Here is an 11,709-nt window from a genome sequence, read left to right as displayed (position 1 = left end):
ATGAGCCAGCGCTGGAGCTGATTGGTGGGAAGTGTAGCACATGGGGGCAAATAGCTGTCTGCGGGGGAAGGGGGCAAATCCATATGGGGGGGGGGATTCCCCAGAATCCATCCATGCATTTGTAATGGGGACCACTTGGCTATTGTGTGATGGTCGGGTGTCCCTTTAAACACAAATCCAGCATTATTTACCCTTTAAGGATAAAAATATACCCCAAGGAGTTCTCCCTGCCGGGTAATAAATTATTACTTTTCTATGGAAACTTCAGACAAACTGGGTTATGATTTTCTAGACATGTGATGTCATAACACAAATATCCTGTCAGGGTCAAAGATATTGTTTATTCTGTCTCTTTAAAAACAGTGTATGTAAGTGAATAATATGTATAGGGCGTCAAACACAGGATATACGGGACAAGTGGGAATGTGCGCTAAACTTCCGCTAACCTTACCCTTTATTACCCGCGTGCAGCAGAACACATGGACATTGGAACTATTAAAAATACAATTAGGATTTGCCACCTAAGACACGACTATAGTAAAGAATTCTAAACTCCATCTTTCTATCGCTACTAAATGCATATGGAGGCTTGGAAAAAATCTACTATTTCCCACCCAGCGCGTTTCATTTTAACATGTTTTTTCATCTCCCGGTCTAGTGAGTGATCAGTGTCTCTCTGAATCAAAGGCCCGGCGAGTTACTTAGAAGTGATTTTCCTTGCCGGCTGCGATTTCTTGAAGTTATTCAAAAATTCTAATTTGGTCGTTTGGTTCTAGAATTCTGTCGACAGCTCAAAGAGGACACCTAGTGGTCAAAGCGGGTCGTGCACGTTACCCACATAATGTATCTATTGTGCAAAGGATCTGCTGCAATCAGGTGTAATGTTGACAATGATGTATGTGCTTGGATGCAGCTAGCCAATGAAAGCATTCCTGTTGATCTATACATTTACTTTCAATGCTGAGATCCGTTTCTATGGATGTTCACATACCACCAAAGCCCAGGGATAGGAAAAAGCACGTCTAAAAGGGCTTCAGTATCTGTTGTAAGGCGCGCGGAGGTTAGTGGTGTCTATTATTATTATTATTTATTGTTTTATATAGCGCCATCAAATTCCGTAGCGCTGTACAATGGAGCAACTAGCAAAGTGTCGCGAAGCCTTTCTCTGCAGATCCCAGCCAGAGACCCCATGCGCAATCAAAGAATGAAATCCGCTGACTCTGCAAAAAGAGAAAGCTCTATGGATAGCTGGGCATATACAAAATATGTACGTGTGATTGGCTATGGAGGGCTAGATAGGTTCAGTGTTAAGTTTTGGATTACCTTGCGCATGGTTGCGTAGCTCTGCATTCACACTTGTAGACACTGTTCATATGACAATACGTTTTAAGGCGCTAACTGGGGCTGGTGGGTGATTATTTCACATATGTGCCAACAGCAAGGAAGAGAGGAGAGGAGAGTATGATTGTTTCACATATGTGCCAACAGTGGAGAGGAGAGGAGAGGAGAGAGAAAATAGGTGCTGAAAGTACATTAGTGATTCTTTAGAACTTCAACATGAAAATGATACTGTTGTATTTGGTTTCAGGGAGGAAAGAGTTTACAATTTGGTGATGCCTTCTACCTTCTGTAATATTAATCGGAAAACATCCTGCGACCACATAAGCTTTCAAGCTTAATATGTAAACATTTATTTAGATTCGTATTAACAGATTCACATCTCAAGGAGCAAAGTCTACACGACGAAAAAGGTTTTTCGATTTCCTACAGAGTCAGCGCAGCTAGCAGTTTGACCACTAGATGGCGATGCTCGATTGAGTCTAGATATGTATTGATATAGCGCCAGCAGATTCCGTAGCGCTGTTTCAGTAACTGCCAATCAGTAGCTTTGTTTGTGTCAAATTAAGTGTTCCCAGCAAAATTATGAATGAGCCAAAGAAATATTTCTGGGAAGGGTTTGGATCTTCAGCAGTACGAAGGCTGTTCTTTTCAATGGTACAGGTACTCCTCGACTTACAACGGGGTTACGTTCCAATGAACCCAAGTTGAAAATATCGTAAGTCGAATTCACATATCACTATGTGTTCTGTCCCCTCGTCATCCTTGGGTAATCAAGTCAATTTACTGAGCTGTTTGGAAATGAAAGTGTTAAATCCCACAGAGTAGGCGGAAGGACACCTTTAAATTGGATACAAAAAACACAAAAAAACTTTAGGAAATCATTCTTCCTACACCCCAAATAACATCCCAGTTAAAAGGGGCGGTATTGGGGGCCTGCTTTGGACGCTACCTGGGAAAAGCGATTTAGCAGAAAACTTCTATGTCTTGATGTGTTAATGAGTTCTCATAGTCTGTCATTGTGATGGACTAATATGTCATACCTCCCATGTGTCACACTTTAGGACCCAATTCCTGTGCCCCTGCCCCCCGAGATGCTCTTACATTTAAAAGTAAAATATATTTTAAAAGCAAATTATTTTTTTCATTTTAATGCCATTAATGTCAACAATATTCATATATATATATATATATATATATAAGGAATCCAATCTACTGTATTGAATATTAGCAGCAGCGACGCGGACCCCGAGAGAAGTCACCCGTTTACACGCCGTGGGCATCTCAGACTAAACAAGGTTTATTTCCGACAACGCTTCCTGTACGATGGATACATTTACATCGGATACATTGTATCCGTCCGACTTCCAGGAACTATAAATATATAAATAAAGCATTAAAGTGTTTCCTTTAAAAAATCCGGTCATATATAATTACATTTAAGTACGTTTGAGTACATCTATATAAATATATATATACAGCACTACGGAATCTGTTGGCGCTATATATATATATATATATATATATATATATATATATATATATATACACATATATCAGCATTAGGGGGTCGGTACCAAGCAGATCGGTGTGGAATCCCATTACCCATTCAATGTGCTATGTTGCCTGATTCATTAAACTGAAGAATTCACCCCAAATTGGCACTCTGAGCCTTGGTCTCACTTTACTTCTGCCTGTAAAGTTTGTGTCAATGCAGTAATACAGGTTAAATAGCATTTGCAGCGCTCGGTTCCCTCGGCAACCACAGTAAAACATGCTAGGGCAGGGCTCGTGGTGTGTGGATGTACGTGACTGTATCAGGTGTCAGCTGTGAGACTGAGCGAAGGGCACGGCCTCGGTGCCAGAGAAGAGCAGCAACACCCACCCAGCCCCACTCACGGGCAGCCGCCCACTGACCAGGTCTCTGCGCCACCACCCTGCCTCAATCCCCTGCCGCTCTCTCATTGGCCGCCCGTCACATGCCTGCGTTGCGTGGGCGGTATCTCATTGGCTTCCATGTCACGATTCCCCGTTCTCATTGGTCTTTGGTTCCCTCCCCTTTCTGCCTTCGCCCAATGGCTGGGGAGTTTGTGACACCTGCCTCTCTGGTTGGCTGGCAGGGAACATGGCGAGGAAGGCGCACGGAGGAGCCGTCAGTGACCCCCGGCTCTGCTCGCCGATGGCCGAGGAAGGCGAGGCTCTTGAGAGCGAGCAGCAGGGGCGCCCCGAGGTGTGCAGGGAGGGCAGCCCAAGGTGGGGGCCCCAGCACGCGGGGGCCAAGGAGTTAGCGGAACTTTATTCTCCAGGTGAGCAGGGCAGGGGGGAAGACATGGGGGCGGACACACCCGGGGGCTCCAGCGGCTGTCACTGGCCTGTCAGGCTGCGGGTCCCTTTAATGCACGGTACCGGGGTGCAGGGTTATTGGGGCCCCGTTCTGTCAATAGTGCTGCATATGGGGAGGAGAAGGGACCCCCCAGGCTGCCTCTGAGTCTCACTCTACCTTAATGACCCCAAGGGGGATCTGTGTAGGGAGTACAGGGACCCCCACAGCCTTCCAGGATCACACTGAATCTTACTATTCCCCACTACATCAATTTCCCCAGGACAGATCTATGTGGGGGTACAAGGACCCCACAGGCTACAGGGATACTGCTTCCTGCTATATCCCAGCACATCAATTACCCCAGGGCAGATCTATGAGGGGTACAGGGACCCCAAAGGGTGCCTGGTGACACTGAACCCCACTGTGGGCAGTAAGCGGGACCCCCAATCAATAAAAAAAAGAAAAAAAAGAAATGACCCTCTGATGAATCATTAAGCTCCTGGATAGCTTGATATCAGTGAGCATACAAGCTGTTGGGGTAACAGTGGCCCCATGGTACCCCTGCACCTGGATACTATATGTGTATAAATAGGGGTATTGGCAGCCATTGGGCCTTCAAAGTACGGGGTGCATATTCTTCAGCGTTGTACAATGTTTAGGGGCAGGTTCATGTCATCGGGCAGCAGCCCACATTCCCATTTAGTGAAAACCAAAAACACAATCCTTTCCTCTCCGCTGTATCTGCCCCAGAAGACGTAAAGCAATTCATTATTTACCACAACGCTGGGGTAACAAAAAAACACGGGGTGGGGGGCGGTGTATGTAATCTTCCTGTAACAGCCGAGCCTTACTCACCCTGTTTGTGTTGCGTGTTACTATGTAACCCGACTGCATTCTTCATGCGTGATGTGTCCGGGGCTGCGCTTTATGTATTGCGTAACCCCTTCTGGCTGATCGGGGTGTAAAAGGCCGGAGCTGCTGCGGAACTTCGTTGTCTTTGTTCTCTTTTGCACCGTATTGGGCAGCGATGCGGAATTCTAGGAATTATATCGATGACTAAAATCGCAGATCGATACAAAGTGTTAATACAACCCTGGAAATGTATTGATCGGTAGCCGGTTTATGTAACGGAACCATCGGTCTTGCAGCTAATTGATTGTTTATTAGATCGGATGCTGTTCCTACGTTTGCAAACCGCACTTAGGTGTTTAGGGCTCGCTCACCGGCGATCTTTCATCTTTTTTTCAAGACAGCAAATCCCCCCCCCCAGTCCTTCCGCCCCCCGTTCAAAAGTTTGGGGCACCAAGGAATTTCCTTGTTTTTGAAAGAAAAGCACATTTTGTCTGTTAAAATAATGTGAAATGGATGAGAAATCCAGCGTAGGCAGGGTTAATGCTGTAAATGACTACTGTAGGTGGAAACGGCTGACTTTTAATGGAATCTCTTCATAGGCGTACAGAGGCCCTTTATCACTCCCATCACTCCTTTATCACTCCCATCACTCCTGTGTTCCAATGGCCCTTTATCACTCCCATCACTCCTGTGTTCCAATGGCCCTTTATCACTCCCATCACTCCTGTGTTCCAATGGCACGTTGTGTTCGCTGATCCAAGTTTAAGTTTAAAAGGCTAATTGGTCAGAAAACCCTTTTTGTAATTATGTTACAGCCAGAAATTTCCTTGTCTTCCATGAAAACCACTGAGTGACCCCAAACTTTTGGCCGGTATTGCGCTGTGGACAGGTGACGGTGGGCTTCATGGGGTAATAAAACCTCGTCTTCAGTAATGAGTTCTCTTTAAATCTGTTACAGAATATGGGGGGGGGGTTAGCGGCCCCTTTCTGTCGTGTGGCACACTTGGGGATTCTCATATGTAAGACATGTTGTTAACATGCTTGATGCAAGTGGCGCCGAGTGGCCGTTAAATGGTTAAAGCAATGGCTGCTAATGGAAGCTTTGGTCGGAGAGCCCCGGGGCGGGGGAGAGGAAGCCGCCGAGGGGCCTAAGGAGAAGCGAGTCGCTGGCGTCTACGGAACGAGAACCGATCTGTTACCGAACGGTCAACGTGCAACGGTCGGCAGAAACAGTTTATCAGTTGCTATGGTGATTGCGTCAGTCTCGCCACGTAGCTCTTTATATAACCTTCGTGGTTTTTGCAGATAAGCCCGGTGACTCCATAACTTCATTAACCCCTTCATGATAACCGTGGCATTTATATTTAAACAAAAAAGAACCCTAAGCGCGTTCGCTCTGCTGCAGAAACTTATGATTAACGATTGTCGGCGCTGACCTTGTACTTAACCCTTTAGCGTTTAATTAATGTGATGTATCAGATGCTATACGGTTTACTTAACGCTCTCGAACCTCGAACCAAGAGCTCTTGTACAACCCGTGAGACGACCTAGGCGGATATATAAGGTTCAGGAGCTTGTCGTCCGATCGTTCATGCGCGTTACCGTCCTCCCCGATCGGTCGCACCGGCCAAACACGCTGTAGGCGGCCATATCCTACTATTCCCCTCCCGCTACTCATACTCATCCCGTCTGCAGTTTGAGGCTACTCACAGAGTATGTATTCTTCGATAGTAGGGATGTCTGAGACATTAGACTGTCCCTGACAGCAATGACATTTATGTGATCTGCAGGATTATTCCTCCCCATTCAGTTGCCGTTTATAACATTTATCGGTCCAGGCTCTACAATCTCTCGGAACCCGTGGCCCTGAGTTCTAATGTGTGATGTCATTTTGCACACTTTAGAATGGGGGGGGGGGGTGCGATTTTATAGAGATCCGTGATAGAAAATTACAAAATAAATAAAAAAAAAAAAAATATATAGATCGACTAAGCTGTTTTCCTTCAGCTCCCCGCAGCCAGCCGCGACCTGTTTGCCGAGTCGGCACATGATTTTAATTTGCTTATTGTCACAAGTTTCAAGATGATGAACTAACTGCCCCCCCATACCCCGCAGTATTTCCTAGGAAAATAATGCATTTTTAATGTTAAAAACAATAATAATAAAGGTTTATTTATTTTTTTAAATATATTTATTTATTTTTACAGGAAAAAGATTCCAGGAATGGGTCTCTGTGATCCTCTGCTTTGTTTTGCTCGCCTACAATTTCCTCAGCCTGATTCGCTACTTCAGCCTGGACCACACGGCCAGCATCATCTTTAGTATCTGTAAGTAAACCCCCCCCCCCCCCCGTAAAACCCCCCCCCCAAAAAACGCCCCTGAAATGAAACCTTTCCTGAGCTCTAAACACGGCGGATTTCATTTAAACCTCTAGCCGACTTAAATCATGATTTTTAAATGTAAAGAGTCGTTATTTCCGGTAATTATTTCCGGTAATTAATATTTGCAGCCAGATAAAGAGTTTATATTCAGAAAAATAACCCGTCAATTGCTTTTGGTTTAATGGGTTAATCACGCATAATAAATTGTTTTATTTAACTCGTAACAATAACATTATATCGCATGCTTCTCACCCTAATAAAGTTGGCAACAAATATATAAACATAATATAAATGAGAGGTTTTGGTTATATGAATTGGCCAAAGCATAATTAAGCTCACCCGCCACGTCAAGGCACTCTCTCAATAGGGTGAGAACCTACTCTCACCTCTACATAGTGGGCACACAAAGCAGTTTATACGGCTACCAAAACCTTATTAATGTGTTGGGGGAGGGGCAATTAAACCTCCTTCAAATGCTTTGGCCAATTCATATAACCAAAACCTCTCATTTATATTATGTTTATATATTTGTTGCCAACTTTATTAGGGTGAGAAGCGCAGACAGTATTTTGTATACATTGTACAGCCAACACACTGTATTTGCAGCATGCTCACACTGTTTGGTAGGCCTCGTATTACACATTTGTATTATTTGAGCCTGAGACTAGCTTAGCGCACCGACATTTTTTCTTTTTATTTTCTTGTATTTGCTTAAACGTCAGCGTTCATTAACTGAAGGGGTTAAACAAAGCTCTATTCCATGCTGAATAACCTTTGAGCTACAATGCATCCTTAATAGAAAACTATCTTTAGAGAGGTTTTTCCAACAAAAGCATTTAAAAAAATAAAAATAAAATCTGATTTAAAATTTTTTTTTTTTACATTTATTTCATGTAATTATTTAAAATCTATTTTAATTTACTTTCTAAAACACGTATCGCCTGCCTATAGCGTGTGCCCCCCCCCCCACACGCCACTTGTCTCACCGCCTCGCTTCTGCTATTTATCATTCTGTATCCCCCCCCCCCCCAGTCTCCTCTTGCGTAGCCCGGGGCAGCTGGGGGGGGGGGGGATACTTCCAGCTGGATTATAAGCCCCCCAGGGTCCAAATTTAATGTACACATCAGGGTTATTACTAGTGGATTATAAACCAGTGTTCAAGCAGGGGATAGCCGGATGCACACTGCTTTTCAACAGGACACACCAAGCAGGTGACGGGCACATACCGTCGTATAACCTAAATCCTGAGGCCCCCATTATAGAGCTCTATGTGTGATGTTATTATAGAGGGGGTCCATGTGGGGGCATTCAGGTTTGTAGAGCAGATGTTATTTAGTTGTTGTGGATCCGTTTCTGAGCTTGCTATCGAGCCACGAGTTAAGAAAACAGAGCCCCGGGAGTTGATATTGAGCCGCGTACAGAGTAAAACCTAAAGGGGGGAGGGGGAAACGGCCTCCCGAAGTACCGAGTGATGACAGTATACTTTAAGATAATACTCTTTGATTGGCGCAGTGCCGTCGTATTCCGCAGCGATGCACGTTTAATGTTTTTTGTTGAGCATTTCTGGCGGTTTTGGTGAAAAATAAATAATCTCGCTTCTAATTAGAACGTCCCTGATGCGTTTGCAGACGGCGCGAATGAATTGGTCGGCAGAGCGAGTCCCCCGGTGGGCTGCGATCTGTAACGCGCATTAACCGATTTCCCAAATGAGCCGGCAAAGATCACAGCGGCGGGTTGATTCAGCGCAGCGCATGCACGGAGTTTAACGATGAAGGGAAAACACAGTGATTGTGTTTTTGAACTCTGGATCTTAGACGTTTTATGTTAGATCAGTAAATCACAGCGTCTTCTTATGCGTTGTGTTAACTGTATAGATTTTTACTCTGGTAGATAAGTGGAACAGCCTCCCAGCAGAAGTGGTAGAGGGTAATACAGTGAGGGTATTAAACACCCATGTTTGTTTGCAGATTCCCTCTCGGCAGGTTTGTCAATCCAAACGCAAACAAGCGAAGGGGTTTCCTCTCCATATCTCTTCCGATCCCGCTGATAAGATAGTCGGCGGGCTGATAACGGCTGTAAGGGGGGGGGGGGGGGGGCAGAACATACAGGCCAACAGCCTCTGTGTGTGAAGAGGGGGCAATAAAGATAGCAGGTGCCTTTATCAGATCCAGAGGCAGGAATTCCACTTGGAACCAATGAGATTCACTCATGCATTCTTAAATACTGTACCATTAACCCCTTCCCGCACAAGACGGAAGCCTGGTGCTTAAAAGGTTAATGACCCGTGATGCAATCCACACTTCTGGTTTTTGACCGCAGAAGGCGGTAATTCTGGTCTTTTGGTTACTTTTACAAAGGAATTTGGTTGTAAATGCCGGACCTGCTTTTGCTTCCCCTGAAGATTTATGAAACTTTAGAGCAACTTTTTATCGTCCAAATTCATTTTCTTAGTGGTTTTTTTTTTCTTCTCAGTTGCAGGAATCATCACTGCGGATTTCGCCTCTGGGTTGGTCCACTGGGGGGCCGACACCTGGGGGTCTGTGGAGCTGCCAATCGTTGGAAAAGTAGGTTTTGGTTTCTGTATGGTTTGGATATATTTCCATATCATTTATGTCGTTATTCATGTAGCACTGTCGTATTCCATGGCGATGTACAATGGGTAAACCGGATATAACAAGCAGAGCGTTACACAACGATTTGGACCCGCAGAAAGAAAATGAAATGGGGCCCCTCAAACCTCCGCTACTCATTTTTTAATAATAAAAAGATCGATTTAATTCAGAAAAATCACTTTTTAGAATGTTTAGGATGGGCTCGAGCTGCATTAATGGAGAGCGGTCCCGCTGCGTCGGGGCAGGGGCTCGAAGACGTGTCCATGGTTATCGGAAGCTGAAGGGTTACCCTTATCACGCTCCGCTGTCTCTTTGTGTAATGCCTCTGCTGAAAGGGTTAACGTTTGCCCGATCCATCGCTTGAGTGCACCGAACATGAGTGATATCCGATGTGAGTGCCGCCTCCTGCCCGTGTAACGCAGCTAATGTAATCCGAGAGCCAAGCGCCACTCGATTAAAAAGCCGGCGTCAAACCGCAGCCGCCGGCGGAGCGCGTGAAACGTTTTACACCCGACGAAACGTATCAACACGCGTCCGGATATCCCTTTCCAACGCTGGCTTTAACCCTTTCATCGTATACCCTGGCTCTGTCGCTCATGGGGAGAAAAAGGTTGGAAGTCTCGAGACCCCCCCCCCCCCAACGTAGGGTCACCCTGGCCTAAGGTTGCGCATGGATCGACCTTTAGCGTCTTTCGCAGGATAAGTCCACCTCGCACTCGTCTTCGTTCTTCTCATATTTTTCTTTTCTTTCTTTACTTCAAAAGTCTGGTGCAACTTCCGAAAGAATACGGTTATATGACGGTATCTGCCGAGTCTCCTCTATATTGATACGAAGTCCCTCGTGAGGGAAAGACTTGGAATGTTTAGTCCTTTTTTCAACTCTGCCATATTTATTAAACGTTCGTGAATGTCTTTTTTTTGTCCCAGGCATTTATCAGACCCTTTCGGGAGCATCACATCGACCCCACCGCAATTACGAGGCACGACTTCATAGAAACCAATGGAGACAACTGTATGCTGACCATCGTCCCGCTGGCGAGCATGGCGTACAAATTCACATTCCTGTCTTCAGGTGAGTGGGCCGTGCCCCTCTCCCACGGTCGCAGTCTTGCAGGGGTTTTCCTGCCGCGCTGACACGGAGGTAATATTGGTCGTTAGGACAGTTATTTTAGAAGGGGTCCTCCTCGACTCTTCTCCAAAATGCCTCTTTGGTTTTAACTTAATAAACAAATCTCTCTGGGGGGCCTTGGTGAAGAGACATTTTATTGGGGGGTCGGCTCGCTTCGTGATGTCCTGTTGGCGAAGAGGAGGTCTCAAATGATGAGTATTTCAGGATCTCCTCAAGGTTGCAGGTTGATCATGGAGCTTCACATGTTTGTCGTACTCATTTCTTTTCTTTTTTCCCCCTCTTGATTCCGTAGATTTAATACACAAAACGTACCCGACGGAATGTTTCGTGTTCGCGCTGGCGATGTTTGTGACGCTGACAAACCAGATTCACAAGTGGTCTCACACCTACTTCGGTCTTCCTTCCTGGGTGGTCTTCCTCCAAGACTGGCACATCATATTGCCGCGTAAACACCACCGGATCCATCACGTGTCCCCGCACGAGACCTATTTTTGTATCACCACAGGTAACAAGCGCTTCCCTTTCTTATAGGGGAGTGGTGGGGTATGAGCTCTCTTTTGGGAACGGCTCTTAGGAAAGCTTGAGAACCAGAACTGGGTCGTAAATAACCCAAAAGTAACGAATTAGGTCGTAAATAACCCATGTGATGGTGATCGTGGTATGTTTGATGTTGGAGCTTTGACCTCTTGATCTCCCTGTTCTAAGGTTGGCTGAATTACCCGCTGGAAAAGATCGGTTTCTGGAGACGCCTAGAGGAGATCATCCAGGGAGCTACGGGAGAGAAGCCGCGATCCGACGACTTGAAATGGGCTCAGAAAGTGAAATGAGGCGACGCCAGCCCTACTCCAACCCTGAACGAGAGTTTGCCAACATTTTAACACAAAAAAAATCTAAGCGAAACCTAAAGCCATTAGCCAAATATAAGACTTTTTATGGAGTAACTGACTTACTAACTGTGCTAACACCCTAGGAACTGGTAACCAAGGACTTTCTCTCCATAAACGAACATCAGGAAAGGTCCTCGTGTTCCCGTCTCACCAGAGCGCCGACCGTTCCCTTTGCTGATGTCCTAGT

The 11,709-nt window shown here is 45.5% G+C and overlaps 1 protein-coding gene across 1 annotated transcript; it reads left to right on the top strand.

Moving 5' to 3' along the window:
* Positions 1 to 3,463: 3,463 nt before the first annotated feature.
* LOC149275641 (plasmanylethanolamine desaturase 1-like) lies at positions 3,464 to 11,462 on the top strand. The gene is made up of 6 exons (XM_089504491.1): positions 3,464 to 3,644; positions 6,721 to 6,840; positions 9,367 to 9,458; positions 10,434 to 10,578; positions 10,928 to 11,140; positions 11,341 to 11,462. Exons 1-6 carry the CDS (start codon positions 3,464 to 3,466, stop codon positions 11,460 to 11,462), a joined length of 873 nt encoding a protein of 290 aa, XP_089360617.1.
* Positions 11,463 to 11,709: the final 247 nt, after the last annotated feature.

This window comes from Sceloporus occidentalis, unplaced genomic scaffold (assembly GCF_023333645.1).
Source record: "Sceloporus occidentalis isolate IW3139 unplaced genomic scaffold, rSceOcc1.0.p SCAF_274, whole genome shotgun sequence".
Lineage (NCBI taxonomy): Eukaryota > Metazoa > Chordata > Lepidosauria > Squamata > Phrynosomatidae > Sceloporus > Sceloporus occidentalis.
This window is presented reverse-complemented; position numbering and strand designations above follow the sequence as displayed.

Coding starts and splice junctions, on each gene's coding strand:
- LOC149275641 (XM_089504491.1), top strand. CDS start 3,464: ATGGCGAGGAAGGCGCACGGAGGAGCCGTCAGTGACCCCCGGCTCTGC. Junction 3,645..6,720: donor AGCGGAACTTTATTCTCCAG/GTGAGCAGGGCA, acceptor TTATTTTTACAG/GAAAAAGATTCCAGGAATGG. Junction 6,841..9,366: donor CAGCATCATCTTTAGTATCT/GTAAGTAAACCC, acceptor TTTTCTTCTCAG/TTGCAGGAATCATCACTGCG.